Source organism: Mobula birostris, chromosome 30 (genome assembly GCF_030028105.1).
Source record: "Mobula birostris isolate sMobBir1 chromosome 30, sMobBir1.hap1, whole genome shotgun sequence".
Classification (NCBI taxonomy): Eukaryota; Metazoa; Chordata; class Chondrichthyes; order Myliobatiformes; family Myliobatidae; genus Mobula; species Mobula birostris.
Genome location: NC_092399.1, coordinates 4265671 through 4286969, shown reverse-complemented (window position 1 = coordinate 4286969; position 21299 = coordinate 4265671). Strand labels below are relative to the sequence as shown.

Below are 21299 nucleotides of genomic sequence, written 5' to 3'. Positions count from 1 at the left end.
AAGAGAGTGAAAGTGAGTTTTTTTTTAATTGCATAGTTTTGAGAAGTTTAATACTGAAAAAAATGCCAGGGAGAATGAAAATCCTGCTGAAAAGTGAGGAGATGCTAAAAGTCCTCTTCTTCAGTTTACAAGCACGTATCTTCCGAATCAGTTCTCTCCTTCTCCATGCTCGTTATTGTCCTCAGCTGTTTAAAATAAACACACATTAAATGTCTTCACCTATTTTTTTCTTATTCTATCCTTCCTATTGGAGCAAAATTATTTTTGTTCATTGACTAGGACAACATGTTCCCAATTCTGTTTAGTATGTTTAAAGGTTGAGGAAATTTGCATGTTATTTTCTCTTTCATTGAAAGTTGCTTTGCTGAGCGTCACATGTGATTGCATCCTTGGACCTCCTCGTTCTCAGTTTCACATTGCAGGTTTCTAATATGGGAAGAGTTATGTTGAGGACTCCATTCCCCTTCCCCCACAGCCTTGCTTCAGCTGTCATGTGATGCTGAAATTCTCCTTAAAAAGGGGCACGAGCAGAGTGGCCACAGACAGAAGCTGAGAGAGGAGAGACCTTATCAAAGCGCCTGAGCTCTACTTTACTGAGTCACTTCTGAAGAGGAGGGTCAGACATCAAAAAGGATTCGAGTGAAGGGAACGAGAGCAACAGAGAGGGGAAAAGTAAAAGCAACTCAACAGGTTTGGAGTCGACTGCTTTATTTTTAGAGATGGATTTCCAGCCAAGTATAATTCGAGCATCCAGCACAATGGAGACACTGGAGAAGCAACTAATCTGCCCAATCTGTCTTGAAATGTTTGAAAAGCCGGTGGTGATCCTACCCTGCCAACACAATCTGTGCAGAAAATGTGCCAATGATTTGTACCAGGTCAGTGTTTAATTAAATATTCTGCAAGATTTTTTGTGAATCGTAGTTTCTTAACAGAGACAGTAACTTCTAAGAAATTAATTATCCTTTCAAATTTTCATCTGAGAGTTCAAAACCTTTGCTGTATTGTAGTCATTCATGTTGTCAACCGGTGTTTGTGAATCTGAGTATGACAAGGCCAGACTATTGATACCCTGTATACCAACTTTATTCCTTCAATTTCTTTTTCAATGTGTCCAAACTGAAAAAGAGTGAAAGTGATTTTTATTTTTCCTTCAGGATAAATATTCCTGGATAAGCCTTTTATGAAGTGTCTTGAGATGTTTTTCAACATTGAAGGTGTTAAATAAATGCTTTATTTTTTGTTTTTGACATACCTCGATACCGTGCTCACTAACATACTTGACAGTATCCAGCCTGATCGCATGAATATGGATTTCTCCTACTGGTGAATTTTTTTTTCCCACCCTCTCCTCTCTTCTTCTATTCCCCTCTCTGGTCTCTTGCCTCTTCTCACCCACCTATCACCTCCCCCTGGGTCCCTTTCTCCTATGGTCCACTCTCCTTTCCTATCAGAATCCCTCTTCTCCAGCCCTTTACCTTTCCCACCCACCTGGCTTCACCTATCACCTTCCAGCTAGCCTCCTTCCCCTCCCCCACCCCCACCTTTTTATTCTGGTGTCTTCTCCCTTCCTTTTCAATCCTGAAGAAGTGTCTCAGCCCAAAACGTTGACTGTTTATTAATTTCCACAGGTGCAGCTTGACCTGCTGAGTTCCTCCTGCATTTTGTATGTGTTGCTTTGGATTTCCATCATCTGTAGGCTTTCTTGTGTTTGTGTTCAGAAGATTGTTCGAGTGCTGCATCCATTTTTCAGCTGTGCTACACAGGTGCCATTTCCAGTATCTTCCAACGGCTGAACTGTTACAATAAAAACCCATCCCAGGACCTACATATTATCCCCTGGCCCACTCACTACTTCCTTTGCACAAAGGCAGGGAATCCAGTTGGAATACTTCCCCCAAAGCCCCACGAATTCAACTAACTTAATATCAACTCGCAATCCTGGGGTCTCAGGCCAACCTTAGGGAAAATAAGGAAGAAGGGAGAGAAAGAAAGTATGATAAAGGAAGATAAAGACAAATGGATTTCAAGAAAGAAAGATTAAGAAAGAAACAAAAGAAGGAAAGGAAGAAAAGAAAAAATCCCACAAACATGAAAAAATCTGCAGATGCTGGAAATCTAAAGCCACACATACAGAATGCTGAAGGAATTCAGCAGGACCTGATGAAGGGTCTCGGCCTGAAATGTCCACTGTGTATTATTTTTTCATGGATGCTGCCTGGCCTGCTGAGTTCCTCCAGCATTTTGTGTGTGTTGCTTAAGACATCTCACAGCTTCAGGATGTTCCAAAACCGAAGGAAGACAGTGGGTGTAACAAAGGGAACCATCATCCCTCACTTTCTCTGCTGCATAAATAAAGGCATCAGTTAGTCTTGCGAGACTATGGATCTGCGCCTGGAAAGTCTTCACTCTCCAGGGTGCAGGCCTGGGCAAGGTTGTATGGAAGACCAGCAGTTGCCCATGCTGCAAGACTCCCCTCTCCATGACACTGATGTTGTCCAAGGGAAGGGCATTAGGACCCATACAGCTTGGCACCGGTGTCGTCGCAGAGCAATGTGTGGTTAAGTGCCTTGCTCAAGGACACAACATGCTGCCTCGGCTGGGGCTCGAACTCACGACCTTCAGATTGCTAGACGAATGCCTTAACCACCTGGCCATGTGCCCACACATGTGCCCCACACAAGTTAGGCATAGCTTAACTTGTTTTCCCTCTCAGTACTTGAAATGCTAATTGGTTTCACCTTCAACAGTTGCTGCCTAACAGGCTGAGTTCTTCCAGAATTTCTGTTTTGTTTCTGAATCCAGCATCAGCAATTTGTTTTCCAATCAGGATGTTCCAAATTGTTTTACTGGCAATGAAGTATACTTTTAAAGCATAGCTACATTTGCAGAGCATGATTGCCCACGTCGTAAGACGTAGCACATACAAACAAATATTTGGAGAGACAAATCTTAATAAAGTATAAGTAATATCCATTACTCTCAAATGAAATAGAACATTTAACCAAATTATCTTTTTGTTGAAAGCTTTATAAAATTTGAAACAATATTTTTTAAAATGGGGGAATATGGTTTAGTACTGTGGCATTTTGATGTAGCCTGTTTAAGTTGGGTACTTTGCTGATAATTCTATGCTTTGGTTTAGGCTGCAAATCCCTACTGGCAGGGTCGAAGTACGATGATATCTGGAGGCAGATTCAGGTGCCCGTCCTGTCGACATGAAGTTATTCTGGATCGGCATGGAGTTTATGGACTGCAGAGGAATCTTCTGGTGGAGAACATCATTGATATATACAAGGAAGAGGGCATCAGGTTAGCATTGGTAACTGCTGCTGCATGCACCTGAAGGGGAGGGGAGGAGTGGAGGTTTGAGAACACCTATGATGGGGAATAAGGAAGGGAATTCTTGCCATGACTTATCTCCTATGATCAGTATCAGGATGTTTCGCTGAGGTATTTGTGGGATACTGCATTCATTTGTGTTAAATAGAGGGGTTTGGTACTTACTGTAGTCTTCCAGTCAAGCAAGGAAAGAGAGCAGCATTGTCTGTATCACAAAATACCCTTACATTTCAGACCACTAGTTAGTATAACAGTACTGTGCAAAAGCCTTCAGCACATATATGTAACTTGTGGGCCCAAGACTATTGTACAGTACTGTAGTAACATTACATATTGCACTGGACTGCTGCCACAAAAAGCATCAGATGCACAAAGTATTAGATACATAAAGTTTTACAGAATCACAGAGACTATTCTTCAAAATCAGTCTGGAGGATTGTGGAATTCCGGGGAATATGATAGGATGCCATGTAAATTCAATTCTTTCTTTTTGTGTTACCATAAAGAATATTGGGGCTGAAAATGCACTAGACAAGATAGGGATTTATAATTTTTATGATTAAGCTAACTCACCTCTGAATTGGAAGGCACTTGGACGTATGATCTTGGCTGTCACTCCAGTGCGGGGGCGTTGCACTGCTGGAGGGGTTGCTTTTCAGATGAGATATTAAACCAATCTGTCCATCACCACCTTAAAGGGCTGTCAAAATCCCAGGACATTATTTCAAATTGGACAGGACAGTTGTGAAGAGGATATTGCCTCCTGGGGGAGAACCTAGAACTTTGGGTCATCATTTAAAAATAAGGAAGTGCTTACTTAAGACAGAGATGAGACAAGATGAGGCAAGATAGAGATGGTTCTGTTCGGTTGTCATAGCTGGGGGTGGTAATGGGAACAAGCTCCCACTACCTATTAAATGCTCCCAATGGCATGTGCCTCAAATAGGTGCTGACAACCAAGTCCAACTCTTGGCCTTCCACCTGGCTTAGTACAGGAAGTTTCTCCCCAATATCCTGGTGAATGTTTATCCTTTAATGCACACCACAAAAAAAAAGAGTGAGTACTGTGTCTGGACTGATCGATAGCAAAAGCAATATCAATGACGTTTGTGGGAATGATGGTCTAAAATGCAACGCACACAAAACGCTCGAGGAACGCAGCAGGTCAGACAGCATCTATGGGTGGGAATAAACAGTCACCATTTCAGGCCGAGACCCTTCATCAGGACTGTGTTGCTCTGGGTTTCCAGCATCGGCACGATCTCTTGTACTTATTGTTGAAATTGGTTGCCTTTTGAGTATGTTACCATGGTGATTACTCTTCAAACTAATTGACTCTTCTCAGGATCTGTTGAATTCCAATGGTTGTAAAACACTTCATAGTGTTCCAGAGTTATGAAAGAATCCATATGAATTTTACCTCTATCAAAAGGCCCTATTACTGGGCTGCAGTCAGAAACAGGAACATTGAAGGATAATTTCTTCCCTGTGTAAACCTACTGAGGCCAAGTTCAGTATCCCAACTGTTAGAGACCAGCAAATTCACCATCTGCCCTGGTGAATCTCCTCCAACCATCTGCTGTATTCATGTTATTTTAGTTATTTAGAGAGACAGAGCAGAACAGGCTTTTCTGGCATTTTGAGTCCAGCATCCCCAAACAACCATAATTTATCCCTAATCTAATCAGAGGACAATTTACAATGACCAATTAATTGACTAACCAGTATGTCTTCGGACTGTGGGAGAAAACCCACACATTCGATGGGAAGGACGTACTGAGGCTCCTTACAGATGACACCAGGATTGGACTCTGAACACCAATTCCCCGAGCTTTCATAGCATCATCCTAACCACTATGGTGTCCAATATGTAATGCCTCATCAAAGTTCAAAGTAAAATTTATTATCAGAGTGCATTCATGTCACCACATACAACCTGAGATTCTTTTTCCTGTGCGCATACTGAGCTAATCTATCGAAGAGCAATTGTAAACAGAATCAATGAACAACAAGCTGTGCAAAGGCAAATATAAGCAAATAGCCCTAATAACAAGCACAAAATAACGAGATAAAGAGTCCTTAAAGTGAGACCATCGGTTGTGGGAATACCTGAAGTAGAATGAGTGGAGTTATCCCCTTTTGTTCAAGAGCCTGATGGTTGAGGGGCAGTAACTGTTCCTGAACCTGGTGGTGTTCATTAAGCCATATGGTGCATACTTCAGATTAAAATATCAGAAATTGCATCTTCACCAGTGCTTTCACTCACTGACAAGGTGCTAAGTTATATTCACCTCCACTGTACCTCTGCTCTCAAGTTTCACATGTAAATGTCAAGTCAGGAAATGTAGAGGGAGGCTTGACCCAAAAGCAGAGTAGTGGAGACGATTTGACAGCAAGTGAAAACTTTAATATACTGTAAAATAACATGCCATAAGGGACCGCTGAACAAGGAAGGACAGAAACTAAACACAGCAGGTAACAGGGTAAACGTTAGGCAGGGAGGGTGAAAGCTAGGAGCTGGGTCGATGAAGGAACAAGGACTGTGGATGAGAACTGGGGTCGAGTGGGCTGCAGTCGATGTGTCTGGAAAAAGCAGCAGGCGCACTCTGTTAGCCGGGAGGTGCCTGCATGTGCGGGCTTGGAAGTGTCATTGCGAGCAGGCCTGGCGTGGCAACTGGCCTTTATTTAGCCCAGCTATTTCTAGATGTACTAGAATTTCCAACCTGGAACTTACCAAGTCAAACAAAACTTGCTGATCTGTTGGCTTCAAGAAATAATGACCATATTTACTATTGCTGTATGTAATATAATTTATTCACAGTAACAACTTAAGCAAAACATGTGGCTTTATACAGTACTGTGCAAAAGTCTTACGCACATATATATAGTTTAAAACTTCGGCAAAGTACTGTAGTAATTTTATGTGTTGCACTATACTGCTGCAGCAAAGAAAAAAAGCATTTCATGACATATATGAGTGATGATAAATCTGATTCTGATATGGGTCTCTACTGTGGATTGAGAGTGGGAAGGGGACAGGGAGAGGGGAATCACAGACGGAAAAAGGGGAAGGGAGAGAGGAGGGAGTGGGAAGCACCAGAGAGATATCCTGTAACGATCAATAAACCAGTTGTTTGGAATCAAATGATATTACCACTTGCCTCAGGGCTGGAAATTAACTTGCCTCCTTTTGTATTCATTTTCCCGATCAATAAATTACAAATGAATACGAAAGGTGGCAAGTTATGTTCCAGTTATATAAGGTCACCTGTGTGCTCATGTGTGGTGTATAGTGTACAGTAATAATCTGCTTAATTACTAAAGGATGTAAACGCTTTTGAAGTACTATAGAATTACAGGAAATGTGGAGGAGGCTTGGCCCAAACACAGAGCAGCAGAGACAATTTAGCAGCGAGCAATAACTTTATAATAATAAACTGCAAAATAACAAGCCACATGGAGCCACAAAACACGAGAGAGCAGATACTTAACACACAAGATACCTGAAGGCTAGTGGCGGCTGGTTCAATGGGTGAACGAGAATGGGGGACGGGAGCTGGGTTTGAATAGGCTGCTGGTGATGAGCTGAAAACAAGTGGCAGGTGCCTCCTGTCAGCTGGGTGGAGCCTCCATGAGCAGGCCTGACACACAAAAGATTTATGAGACTGGCAATTAAACTAAGTAGAAGCATCCATTGCAGTATTTTTGAAGGCACTAACCAGTGGAATTAGAAAACCGTGTGGTGATTTAGTTAAAACATATAAAATCCTGAGAGCCTTAACAAGGATGTTTACTCTTGATGGAGAATCTTGAATATGGGTTCACTGCTTAAAAGTAAGAGGTCACGCATTTAGGATAGAAATGGGACAAATTACTCTTTCTCTATTCTATTTCACAATATGCACCCACACACCTGACTACAACATAAAAGATATCCCTTTTCAAGCCATCTTCCAGTTAGTTCATATGTTGTGAGTTGGCACTCTCCTCTTCAAAGGGTGGATAAAGCACAGCCTCAAGGCAGAGATAGATAGGTTCCTAATAAGCAAGAGGTTAAAATGTCACCTGGATTAAGCAGGACTGTGGAGCTAAATTTGCAAGCATATCAATCAAGATCTTATTGAATGATAGAGCAGGTGTGAGGGGCCGAGTGGCGTATCCCTCTTCCTTTTTCATATATCTGCACAAACTTAATGATCAACTTTGAAGCACATATATCAACTCAACTTGGGAATGACCACAGTTCTGTAACTTGCAATCAAGTATTAAATTGGGACTATCTCCTTGAAGGTCCACCCTTTGTTCCATGTTTGTAGCCTTCACTCACCCTCTGGAAACTTTCTCCCTACCTTCCTCCCCTCTCACAATATACACCCACACACCTGACTACAACATAAAAGATATCCCTTTTCAAGCCATCTTCCAGTTAGTTCATATGTTTACAGTTTGGCCTGTCCCCATGTGATGTTTCACATTAACTGCATCTGAAAAATAAAGGTCCCCACAGTGCTCAGGTGCTAAAGAATCAATGTCAGTGACCCGTGTTATGTTTTGTAACTTTTAAACATTGAATTAATTCAAAGGAAGACATGGAAGTCTGGAATGTGAGTCTAGTTCACGTATTTTTAAGCGAGGCATGCACATATCACGTGGTAGCGTGTTGATGTATGCAATTAATGTCTTTTTACATATAACCCATAATTATTTAAACAAACAAGAATACTTAATCAAAGCAATATATACATGACAATCTGTTTGACAGCAGTTTAGAAAGAAGGAATCTTGCACTCATTCTCAAGATCAAACACAAATAACTATGAATGAAGGAAATTTGAAACTCAAATGGAAAAGCATGATAGAGCCAAGAATATCTGAAAGGAGCAGGATATTTTTGGGTGCATCCGCATGAACAATGTCCATAAATCTATGCCTCACATGGTTTCGCCTTGGACAGATTTGGATGAAGCCAGATAATGACATTAGGGGGAACGGAATGAAAAAACGATGCTTAGACAGTGAGATAGAGAGGGACAGGAAAGGGTTAATGATGAAGCAAAGACAGAGATGCAGACAAGTTGGCCTGAGTTTAGTAAGTTTCCTGTGGTTCCTGTGTTTCTTTAAAAAGTAACATGCTGATGGAAATCCATTTCTTTGATATCCAGCAAACCTTTGAAGAAGAACAACCAGCTCATGTGTGAAGAACATGAGGATGAAAAGATCAACATTTATTGTATGACGTGCCAAGTTCCCACTTGCTCAATGTGCAAGGTGTTTGGTGCTCACAAAGACTGCGAGGTGGCTCCTCTACAGAATGTATTTCAACAACAGAAGGTAAATACCGGCAACTCGGGAGTTTATTTGTTTAAAAGCAGCAAATATAGCTATTATTTACCTACTTACTTTCTGCCTATTACACCGCTGGTGTTTAGGGCAGCAATGAAGGTCCTCTGTCTCTGTCTCCATAGAAGGATGCTTCTTTGCTGTTTCTGTAATGATTGTTTTTTGACCACTTAGGGTTGTTGGCCCTGAGCTGAACCCCCAAACCTGGAGGATCGGTGGACCACTCTTAGTCTGGCCTCTACCCTTTGACCTATTTGGCATGGGTAACCCTATCAAGAGCCAAATCACAAGGCCTTGACTCCAGCCAACATAGTTTGATTGCTGGGGTTTTTGTATTGCTATATTTACACTCTTTTCTTGGTTGGTTCAGCTGTAACGAAACCAAATTTCTCTCGGGATTAATAAAGTATATCTATCTATCTATCTATAGCCCTCTGGGTCATTGAAGCATGCAAGCCTCCAAACTCTATGACGAGGTCATGGTCCTCTTGGAGGAAATGTAGCTATGTAAGACCAAACAAAGTACATAATCATCAAAGATTATGTCAAAGATCATCGGAAAGTTGTAAAATTACTCAGCTCCATCATGGGTACTAGTCTCTGTCCTATCCAAGACATCTTCAAGGAGTGGTGCCTCAGGAAGTGGCGTTCATCATTAAGGTCCCCCACCAGCCAGGACATGCCCCCTTCTCACTGTTACCATCAGGGAGGAGGTACAGGAGCCTGAAGGCGCACACTCAGTGATTCAGGAACAGCTTCTTCCCCTCTGCCATCTGATTCCTAAATGGACATTGAATCCAACACAACCTCAATATCTTTTTTTAATTGATGTTTTTGCACCGTTTATTTTAACTTAATTATTTAATATACATATATAATTACTGTAATTCAGGTTTTTCCCCTGTATTTTTCATGCATTGCATTGTACTGCTGCTTCAAAGTTAACAAATTTCATGACATACGCTGGTGATATTGAACTTGATTCTGATAATTCCTAGAGGAATAGAGTTCAAAAGCAGAGACATTATTGACCACATCTAGGCGAATTGTGCGCATTTCGAGTGCTTACGTTATACAAAATTAAGAAATTGAAGGGGGACACATTAAGGAAGTAGAGGAGGCTAAGAGAAGAACTAAAATATCTGTTTATCAAATAATGTACTCTAACCAACTTAGAAGTGCCTGGGCAATGTGGAGTTAACATAACATTATGCACGAGCTGCCTTGACGTTGAGGCTAATTTTAGTGCATTAGTGTCGCAGTGCGACAGCTGGAGTGGGGACAGCAGGGAGGAGGAGGAAATTCTTTGGAGCTACAGTGCCCCACTTTTCAGCTTTCCTGCCTGATTATTCTGAGATCAAAGCCACATTACACTTCTTTAGACGTGCTTTATGTCTTCTTGCATTGTTTCAGTCTCTACTGCTCGACATAGGTGAGAGTTCAGGCCTTCAGTTGTAATCATCCTGACGTTTTTGGTTCCACTGAAGGAAAATGGAAGCCTAAATCCTCTCATACAGTAATATGCAAAAATCTTAGGCACATCTATATATAGCTAAGACTTTAGTATTTGTCAACGTGGAACAGAGAGCGAGTTATTAAATCTGGTAGCAGCAACGATGTTGGAAATGGTGAGGGTGGAGGGTCGCGGGAGAGGTGTGGGACAGGTGGCAGAGAAGGAGTGCCAGGGCATGGGTGACGTGGCTGCAGACGCATCCAGCCTGGAGATATCAGGCAAGGTCATTTGATTCCAAGCAATTAGTTTACTGATCATTACACAATATCTCTCTGGTGCTTCCTGCCCCCTTCCCACTCTCAGTCCACAAAAGAGACCCATATCAGAATCAGGTTTATCATCACTCGCGTATGTCATGAATTTTTTTTTGTGGCAGCAGTATAGTGCAAAACATAAATTACTACAGTACTGTGCAAAAGTCTTAGGCAACCTAGCTATTTACCTGTGCTTAATACATTTGCACCATACTGTAGGTAAGGAGCAGGTGGATAGGAATCAGGCCCAAAGGTACTGATTTAGGTTTTTCCTATCCTAAACAGTATCACAAGGAGGCAGAGCAGGAAGTAATTAGGTAAAGTTTTTTTTTAATATATACTTCTATCATTGTGCCCCTAAAGCTCCTTGTGCCTTGATAATGCCTGTAAATCCCAGGGGAGATTTACTCATCAGTCCATTCAGTACAGGAATGGAGCTGTTACTGAGCACTCAGACTAGCATGCACAATGCAATTCCCTGGTGCAGTTCGATGTAACGTAGAGGTGTGAGTTACCCTTTACAGTATCCTCTGGTGACCTCAGAGCTCATCACCCACTTTCCAAATGGACGATACACAACAACTCAGTATTCCAGGCTAATATGACTATTTTTTCCTGAAAAACTGTTCTTTCATTTAAAATATGTAATTCGGCCTCAAAGACATTAATGTTTTTGCAACGCATAGGACAATGGAAAAGGAAATTCTCCGTCAACGTGGCCAGACTCGTCTTTTGCAACCATGAGGATAGATAGAACCCAGTGACATGTCGTGATATTTAACACCCTTGCTTAGTCTCACCTTGATGAACCCTTGTGTAAAGAGGAGCATGAGGCTGCTTTTCAAATGCCATGCTCTCTGTAGATCAAGATGATATGATAAAATTATCCTGTTCTTTGTTAATGGTAACAACACAAGCATACATTTTAAGAATGTATTCTTTCCAATGCTCCAAATCAACTGAGTTAATTTCTTTAGCCAGAGGGTGGTAAATCTGTGGAATTCTTGTCGCAGTTGGCGGTGGAGACCAAGTCTTTACATATATTTAAGTTGATAGATTCTTGACTGGTCAGGGCATGAAGGGATGAGGGGAAGGCAGGAGACTGGGGCTGAGAGGAAAATTGGATCAGCCATGATGAATTGGCGGAGCAGAATCGATGGGCCAAATTGCCTAATTCTGCTCCTATATCTTAAGGTCTTACGGTGATGGATTCAATCCTGTGTGACACCATGTAAGTAGTTATAAAACAAAACTGCAACTAATTCACATGAGGCACAATTAAGCAAACCATTACATTGAAACTCGGTTTTTCCAATTGAATAAAATATTATAAAGTATAAGTGACTTTTAATTCCATAAGATGAGGGTAAACAATCAAAGTTCAAAATAAATTTATTTTCAACGAGTATATATGTCACCATGTACAATCATGAGATTAATCTTCTTGTGGGCATACTCAAGAAATTTATCGAACAAAAACCATACCATACCAGAATCAATGAAAGATCGCCCAACTTGGGCGTTCAACCAGAGTGCAGAAGACAACAAGTTGTACAAATACAAAAGGAAAGGAATAATAATAATAATTAAATAAACAATAAATATCGAGAATGTAAGATGACGAGTCCTTGTAAGTGAATTCATTCACTTATCAGTCATTCTGAGGTGATTTTTTTTCTCGTTTGCACAGACAGAGCTAGCTGACGGGGTTGCGATGCTTGTGGCTGGCAATGACAGGGTTAACGCCATCACAGACCAGCTGGAGGAAACGTGCAAAAGAATCGAGGTATGGAGAAGCCAATAGAAAACTTTCAGCACTGCGTCCCTTAAATAGTCTTCCCCACTTCCACGGCGACAGCTAATCTCAACTCCAGTAGCATTCCACATAGTTCTTCACAACTCTTCCAAAATAGACCACGTAAATTAATCCTGTTTATAAAAAAAATTCAAGGGATTGGGAATGCAAATTCAGCATGTTAATCAACTTCCTTTCAGAACTCCTATAGAATGCTGAGATGCTAAGATTGGCTTACATAAGCACTTAGCTTTAATTCCCTTGCTAAATTTAAAACTCTCCTCCTGCCAAACAGCTTCTTTAATATGTGCCTTTAAAATTATCTCTTTACTTTCAGTTGTTGTCTTAATACCTCCTTAGGTAATACGTTTCTAGTTATTAGAAGGTGAAATCGTCAGTACCTCATTTGTTATGAGGTTATGGTCAACCATTTCACAAGTGTTCACCCGTGGAGAAAAACTGCTATTGTAAGTTTGTAGTGAGTTAAATCTCGCCGTCCTTCACCGGGAAGAACAGGCGATGAGGCAACTATGTTTGTGGAAACACACACACAAAATGCTGGAGGAACTCCGCAGATCAGGCAGCATCTATGGAAAGAGTTGAAGTTTCGAGCCGAGACTCTTCATCAGGATTGGAAAGGAAGAGTGAAGAAGTCAGAATGATAAAGTGAGGGGGAGGGGAAGGAGTACAAACTAGGAGGTGACAGGTGAAGCCAGATGAGAGGGGAGGGGAGCAAGAAGTGAGAAGCTGGGAGGTGATAGGTAGAAAAGGTAAAAGTCTGAAGATGGGGGAGTCTGACAGGAGAGGAGAGTGGTCCATGGGAGAAAGGGAATGAGGAGGGGCACCAGAGGGAGGTGTCAGGCGGATGAGAAGAAGTGGTGCGAGGGGAGACAGAATTGGGAATGGAAAAGGAGAGAAGAGGGAGGGGCAGAAATCGATGTTCATGCCATCTGGTTGGAGGCTACCCAAATGGAATATGAGGAGTTGCCCCTCCAACCTAAGAGTGGGCTCATTGCAAGAGTAGAGGAGGTCATGGATTGACATGCCGGCATGGGAATAGGGAGTGGGGATTAAAATGGTCAGGAAAGCACGATGCCCATTTCCGGTGAAAATCCTGAGTGCGCCATCTCTCGGTATCAACTGATCAGGCAGCAGATTCAACCGGCAGAGCTGGTCAAGTGGCCCAGTTTGGTCCTGACTTCAGATGCTATTGTTATGGAGCTTTAGATTAGTATGGAGTACCAGACTTCTTCGTCTCCAGCCCTTTACCTTTCCCAACCACCTGGTTTCACCTATCACCTTCCAGCTATCCTCCTTCCCCTACCCTCACGTTTTTATTCTGGCAAGTTCTCCATTCCTTTCCCTTCCTGAAGAAGGGTCTCAGCCCAAAACGTCAACTGTTTATTCTTTTCCATTGATGCTGCCTGAGCTGCAGAGTTCCTCCAGCATTTTGTGTCTGTAGTATGGAGGTTGTTCATTTTCCAATGAATACTTGGGTTTCCTGTGGATTCCTGGAAAGGTTTGCAGATTGGTAGGTTAATTGGTCATTATAAATTGGTGAGTGGTAAAATCTAGTGGAGGGTAGAGCTGATGAGAACGTGGGGAGAAAGAAATTAGATTATTGTATAAATAGTCCCAGGATTAGAACGGGATTCTGTTCCTGAGATCTGTCTGTAACCTGAACAGATAGTAAATTGGAAATGAACAGAATGTGTGGTAAAGGATCGCAGAAACAGCCATGGTGTTTCTGTGAGCAGTCACAGGAAGAGCGACCACCAGCTGTCCTCACTGACTCCATGAATGGGTTTGTTCAGTACGCTCGGCTCTGCCAGCTGGTCCTAGCCCCTGACTGTTGCAGTTCAGTCAGAAGGAGAATGGGGAGAGAAGCATGTGGAAATGCCCCTTTCCCACCCAGCAGCAGCCAGCAAATCTATCCTGCTGGTCTCCCAAATGTATGTATGGGTTGTCTGTTAGTCAGATGTCCATAATTTGGGCAGAAACTGGAGATAGCTGCCTGCTGGTCAGTGGGAACTCAATGGCTGAAGAACCTATTTCCATGCTTTGTGACACAAAGTTTAATTTTAATTTTGTTTAGAGATAAAGTGCTACCCTGGAAACCCGGATTTAACCCTAGCCACGGGACAATTTACAATGACCAATTAACTTACTAACCAATATATCTTTGCACTGTGGGGGGAAACCAGATGACCTGGAGGAAACTCACACATCCCACAGGGAGGATATACAGTCTCCTGACAGATGATGTCGGAATTGAACTCTGAACTCTGATGCTGTAATAGCATCACACTAACCGTTACGCTACCATGGCACTCGAATGAATTGGGTATTTACTTACTTATTGCCAATTACACTTGCTAGCATTTAGGGCAGCAATGAAGGTCCTCCATCTGTCTGCCCTTATGTCCTTGGCCACTCGATGTAGAAGGATTTTTCATTGCTGTTTCCATAGCAGATTTGTTTTACTGGTCAGGGTTGTTAGCCCTGAGCTGAACCCCTGAACCTGGAGGACCGGTGGACCACTTAGTCTGGCCTCTACCCTTTGACTTGTTTGGCATGGGTGACCCTACCAAGAGCCAAAGCATGAAGCCCTGACCCCAGCCAGCATAGCTCTCCTGGTCATTGAGGCACACAAGCCTCAAGACCATGACAAGGTTCAAAATTCAGAGTAAATTTTATTTTTGAAGTACATATATGTCACCATACACAACCCTGAGATTCATTTTCTTGTGGCAATACTCTGCAAATCTTTGATGATGGATGCTGCTTTCCTATGACAGTGTTTCATGTAGATGAGCTCAATGGTTGGAAGTGTTTTATCCATGATGTATTGGGCCAAATACACTTCCTTTTGTAGGATTTTCCATCCAAAGGCGTTGGTGTTTCTGTACCAGGCTGTGATGCAGCCATCTAACACACTGTCCACTACACAGCTACAGAAGTTTGTCAATGTTTTGGACGTCCTGCTGAATCTCCACAGAAATCTAAGGAAGTGGAGGTGCTGGTCCTCTTGCAGGAACTGAATGGGTAATGCCCATCAGTTTTCAGTCGCATCATGACTGTCAAGAGGGAGAAAGCTGTGGTTACTTCTAATACCAAAGGGACACAGGTGATCTCTGTTGGAAAGTGCTTCCCTTCTATTGAGTGGTGATGGTAAACACTTTCTTGAGTTCACAAGTAGTGAAGTTATTTTTTCTTTGTTTATTTCTCCAGGAGAACAGCAGACACCAGAAAAACCAGCTCATGGAGCAGTTTGATCATTTATATCGCATCTTGGAAGAAAGGAAGAAGCACATGCTACAAACAATTACCAAAGAACAGGAAGAGAAAATAACATTCATCAAAGACCTGATCAAACAATACAAAGAACATCTGGAGGGCTCTTCCAAGTTGGTGGAGGATGCCATTCAATTCATGGAAGAACCTGGAATTGCTAACTTTCTTGTTGTAAGAGACACTTCTGTATATCTTTCCCTGAATATATTGATTGATGTAATCCCAGCTTCAATAACACAGATTGATAAATGACTACTGTTGTGTTTATTGGCAATAGTTTTGTACAATACATCATGACATTGAACTCCAGCACAGTGGTTTTTAAAACAGTGGCGATAAAAAGCAGCACGGTGTTGGCCTCCAGCTAACCTCTTCCCTCCACTTCTCAATTCCCCTGCTGAAGAAGGGTCTCAGTTTGAAACATCGACTGTTTATTCTCTTCCATAGATGCTGCCTAACCAGCTGAGTTTCTCCAGCATTTTGTGTGTGTTGCTTTGGATCTCCAGCAGCTGCAGACGTTCTTGTGTTTAAAATAAACCTGTCGCAGTCTGCGCAAACCCTTGGAAATTCTCAGCTCTCAAATGGCATAAAAACATTTCCCTGGGTGTACACCATTACACCCAAATTCCAACTTGCTGATGTCACCCCTAATGCTGGAGAAAGGGCCTAATTCTAATCCATTACTAAATGTAATAAATTACTGATTGGATCAATATTGGGATATATCCTCGCGTGGATATTATTTTGTTTAAGTTCTGACTCGGAAGCTGGATCTGTTTAATTTCAATGAGGCCAGTTTCTTACTATGTTTTGATGCTGCTAACTACCTTTCACTTAAACTTTGGTCAGAATTACAGATTTCACTTTTCAGACAATAGAAGAAACAAAAGAGAGTGCACGATTGGCATAATTTTCTTAATATTGTATGATAGGACAACGGGATTATTCAAAATTCTAATCATAATTTCTTTATCTTTTCGCAGAATGCAAAGAAACTCTTAGAAAAGTAAGTATCCGTGAGTTTTATCTATTTTTTAACACAAGTCAAGCTTTCAACAAGCTATCTGTTAGAGCAATTATTATTACCTGGAACTCAGCCCCAATTATCTCCCCACTCCATTATCCATTTTGTTGAATCTGTGCACTTAATGAATAACAGAATCATTTGGGCATTGTTAGCGTACTCCTGAAGGTTATTTTTAGATCTATTTTTGTTCTACTACCCCTTTATATTCCCTTATTCCTCGAACCACTTGGTGTTCAAATATAACTTACAGAATTTAAATCAAATTTCAGAATCACTGACGCCTCCAGAACCTCCCATATTCCAGAGCACGAAGATGGGTTTGAGAACATGGACCATTTTTCTGTGAATCTGGAACTGGTAGAGGAAGCACTGAAAAATATAGCATTTGCAACAGGTACGCTGACTTCAGACATTGTCATTGGCAAGAGTAAATAATTTAAAAGCAGAATCTAGGAACACCAAGCTTGGAAAGTTGAGTGATAGATCTGAATATTTTCTCTCCAGCAGAAGAAGATGAAACTGAAGAAGATGTGGAGACCGAGGATGAAGATGATGATCAAGCTGATGGTGAGAAAAATGGATGATTGAATCTGGGTAGAACTAGCACTAAGTTTACCCCAGTACATTTGGAAATTTAACCTAGAAAGAACCTAAGAGATAAATAAATCCAGTGCATTGAGATGATTATCAATATAACCAAGTAAGCAAGATGTTCTCATTCATTGGTTTCACTTTTACATCTTCTGTAAAGTGGAATTCATCCAAAGCTGCCACTAGCTCATACTACTCTATCCAGTCATCCATCATAGTCTCATTTCCTTCCTATCACTGTAACTTCATCCAGCTTACAAATTGCTTGGTTTAACCTCTGTGACCAGTCAGAGTGAGGGAAGGGATAATGGCTAACACTCATTAGTATGGCATGGATAGTAACTCTTCCATCACTTCTTCCCCCCTTGAAATGCTGCTTTAGGCTTGTATGTGAGCCTCCCTGGCCTCTGGCATCAGTCACCTCAATACAGCTTGAAGCATCCTTGGTACATGTGGGTCACTTGCACCTTGGCAGTGTTGACTCAACAGAAGAACTCCTGGTCTTCATTCCTGAAACTATGGTCAGCCTGCCAAGCCTGTTGGAATCTCATTTTTAACAGGCCAATTATTTAGTTAAAATGATTTAGTTAAATGTATTCATCACCCCACGTAACTTATTCCAGTGGTTTCTCCAAGTTGCAGATATGTTTCATTTAACAAGAGACAAATGACCTTGTCAAATAATGTCACAAATCTCATATAAAAATAAGAAAAGCTTGCAACCGTTATTAGAAACTAACCATACTGTAACAATGTTTATAATGAGGCCCTCTGTTGGTCAGGTTGACTGTGGATATCACGTCCTCACTGTCTATGTGACACACAGCCGGTAGGCAAGCCAGGGCAGTACCATAAGGAGAGCAAGCCATTGCCCATGCAAAGGCTCCCCCTCTCCACACAGCTGATGAATCCAAAGGCACGGCAGAGACTGTTACAGTTAGGCACCAGCGGTGTTGCTGGAGTTGCCAAACTGTATGTAGAACTGCTTTAGGGACTCCAGCTCCAGATTTTTCCTCAGGATTTACTCCCTAAGCCTTCTCCACGAGTGGGTGTAGCTGCAAGGCAGCAGAGTTCTGAAATCAGAGCTTTCCTTCTCCTAGATGAGCTACCAATCATGGTTGATGAGCCTCATCTGTCTGAAGCGACTGGTTTTAGGGCGCCAATAACCTGCCTTTGTCCCTTCTCCTGTCAGTAGAGCCAGTTCTGTCAGGCTTAGTAGCTAAGCCACACGTGAAGGCCAGGAGCATTTAATAGCTAGTGGGAGCTTGTCCTGTGGCTATGACAGCCTTAAGAAACCATAGATTACAAATGCATCTCATTATAATCTATGGTGTGGAAAATTTGAAACCGTTGTTTGATTGTTGCCATTAACTATGGGCATCTCTTCAACACTGAAACTTGTGGGTTTGAAGCTCACTATTTATTGACACCTTGGCTAATAGAAGGTTACCCCGGATGGTATACATTCCAGGGACTGAACAAATACAACATACTGTTGGATAGGGAGGGTAGGTTTGACAGTGTCTCTGAGACAACAGAAAAATTTGTGATTACTGGGCGACACCTTCAGGAAAACATACAATTGAAGTTGACTATCACAACGGAGGAAATATCAAGGTGTTTATAGGAGGAGTACTGAACATTGGTGGGAATGCAGACGAGATATCACAATAGTTATATATTTATCTTGTGTTTGCTCCCGCAGACCAGCAGTGATATTGCCTTTGCAGTGACAAACTTTTGATATCTTGCCTTAAGACTTCAAGCACCTCGAAGGTGGAATATCTTGTGTGAATATTTGGGATTTGCCTGGCTCTAAAGCACAGGCGGCTCAGGAGGAAGACAAATTTGATCAACAAACTCCTTTTTGTTCATAAAACATTTATAAAAGAAACAAAAAATGTTTTTATAATGGAGCAAAATGGACAGTTTTGTACCTTTTGTATTATTTTTATACATGATACAGAGATTCATTGTAATTTTTAAAGCATTTTAGGGTTTAGTAGTTTACACGACATTACTCCATTTGCTTTCTAGCTTGATCATTGTTATTTAAAAATCGATGCCAACCCATGCTGGTTAAAGTGTTAAAATTAAAAGCCTCCCTAAGAAACACTCAGGTGAGGCTTAATACAGGATAGGTATAAGGAACGAAAGCACAAAATAAATATTGAAATATGGGATAGCAGTCTTCAATTTAAAGTCACTGAATATTGATAACTTGAAATTAAAAAGATGGGAATTAATATAATTACACAACTGATCGGAAATTATGTGTAAGTGTGAGAGGTTCTTATTAATTGGTGTAGCAAGCTCAATGGGCCAGATGGCCTACTCCTGCTCCTATCTCTTATGCTCTTATGTTTCTGAGGCAGGTGATTCCTGAAAACTCAGTTTTAAGTTCCATTTTGCCTGTTGCTTCATTTTTCATGCCTGTATGTTTGAATTTATTGAATGTAAATAAACTTGTTTATATGACGTTCTATAGTTGACCCTAATTTTTTTTGTGGTTTTCTTGTGTACAAGACCTTCTCCAATTCTCTCCTTCTTCCTTAAAAACTGATTTGTGTTGAGGCGATACATAGTAGCCACGGGCACAGTAATCTGTCTGCAGTGATGGTATTCATCTGTGAATGATCATATTTACAGTACGGAATAAACCCTCCTGGCCTTTCAAGCTGAGCCCCAGCTAACAAGCCCCCCCCACCCCGACTTAATGCCAGCCTAATCACAGGACGATTTACAATGACCGATTAACCTACTAAATGCTATGACTTTGGACTGAGGAAATTGGAGCAATTGGAGAAAATCCACACATTTCACAGTGAGGAATGTACAGACTCCTTACTGCGCATCCCCATAGCATGAATACTGATTTCTCCTTCCAGAAAAAATGCTTCCCTCTCCCCCTGCTCTTCATCTATTCCCTACTCTGGCCTTTTACCTCTCCTCACCTACTTATCGCCTTACCCGGATAACCCCCCACCACCTTCTGTTTCTCCCATGGTCCAATCTCCTCTCCTATCAGATTCCTTCTTCTCCAGCCCTTTACCTTTCTCACCCACCTGGCTTCGCCTATCACCTCCTAGCTACCCTCCTTCCCTAGCCCCCACCTTTTCATTCCGGCATCTTCTTCCTTCCTTTCCAGTCCTGATGAAGGGTTTCAGCCCAAAATCCTGACTGTTTATTCATTTCTACAGCCCCTACCTGACCTGCCGAGCTCCCCCAGCATTGTGTGTGTGTGTGTGTGTGTTGCTTTGGATTTCCATCATCTGCAGACTTCTTCATGTTCATCTTACAGAGGATTGTGGGATTGAACTCTGAACTCCGATGCCCCGAGCGTATAGTGTCACATTAACCATTATACTATTGTGGTGACCAGTCCATATATCTAGACCTACATTCCTGAAAACAGGGGGCTGAATTTGCTGTCAAACACCAGGCAAAATTAATGGCACTATTGTTGTATAAATAACCTAGAAACGTTTCTCTAGGAAGGACTACTGTACAAGACATGCATTGCTACACCACTGCACTGACAGCTCTGTGGGAAAGTTCTTATCCGTAACTTCTCTGTGACTTTGAAGCAATGGCTATATTTAGGCACTAAACAAACTTACCAGTGAAAGTTTTGGCTGGTCTTTAAGTGTACATGTATCTAATGGTAAAATAACATCCCTGCGTTGTCATACAAAGTCTCCAACCTAAAATGGAAGTGACGGGAATTCAGAAGTTTTTATTTATTAATGCATCAAATTGTTTGTAAAACATTAGGTTTCATGCTTTTTCTTACTTTTACACTCTACCTTTTAAATTTTGTCTTAACCCAAGCTCTCTCCCCTCTCTTTTTCTCTTTCTGTACTTGAATTATTTCACTTGATACTTTTCCACCCATTCCATAGTTCCAAATTTTGCCAATGTCCCTGTTACCTCATTGCCATTCCTGAGCTCAAACTGCTATTAAGTGATGGAGCAATTTTTAAGCTGAATGATGAAGGAGAATATTCTGATTCCCATTCCCATTCCGATGTATTGGTCCGCTCTCAGGGCGTAGGAGCAACACCTTACATTCCATCTGGGTAGCCTTCTGTGAACCAATTCACCCCACCTCTCTCTTCCTCTGTCCCCCACCCTGATCTTTTA

General features: G+C 41.6%; 1 protein-coding gene across 2 annotated transcripts; it reads left to right on the top strand.

The window, feature by feature from the left end:
- The first annotated feature begins 532 nt into the window (after positions 1-532).
- On the top strand, positions 533-19634 carry LOC140190521 (E3 ubiquitin-protein ligase TRIM63-like). Of its 2 annotated transcripts, none has more exons than XM_072247170.1 (9): positions 533-878; positions 3146-3312; positions 8505-8673; positions 12140-12235; positions 15476-15709; positions 16522-16544; positions 16835-16959; positions 17073-17132; positions 18862-19634. In XM_072247170.1, the coding sequence occupies exons 1-9, from the start codon at positions 720-722 to the stop codon at positions 18870-18872; spliced, it is 1044 nt and encodes a 347-aa protein (XP_072103271.1). In that variant the 5' UTR covers positions 533-719; the 3' UTR covers positions 18873-19634. The 2 variants fall into 2 exon arrangements, with proteins under 2 accessions (XP_072103271.1, XP_072103270.1); XM_072247169.1 differs by having other exon boundaries at positions 17070-17132.
- Positions 19635-21299: the final 1665 nt, after the last annotated feature.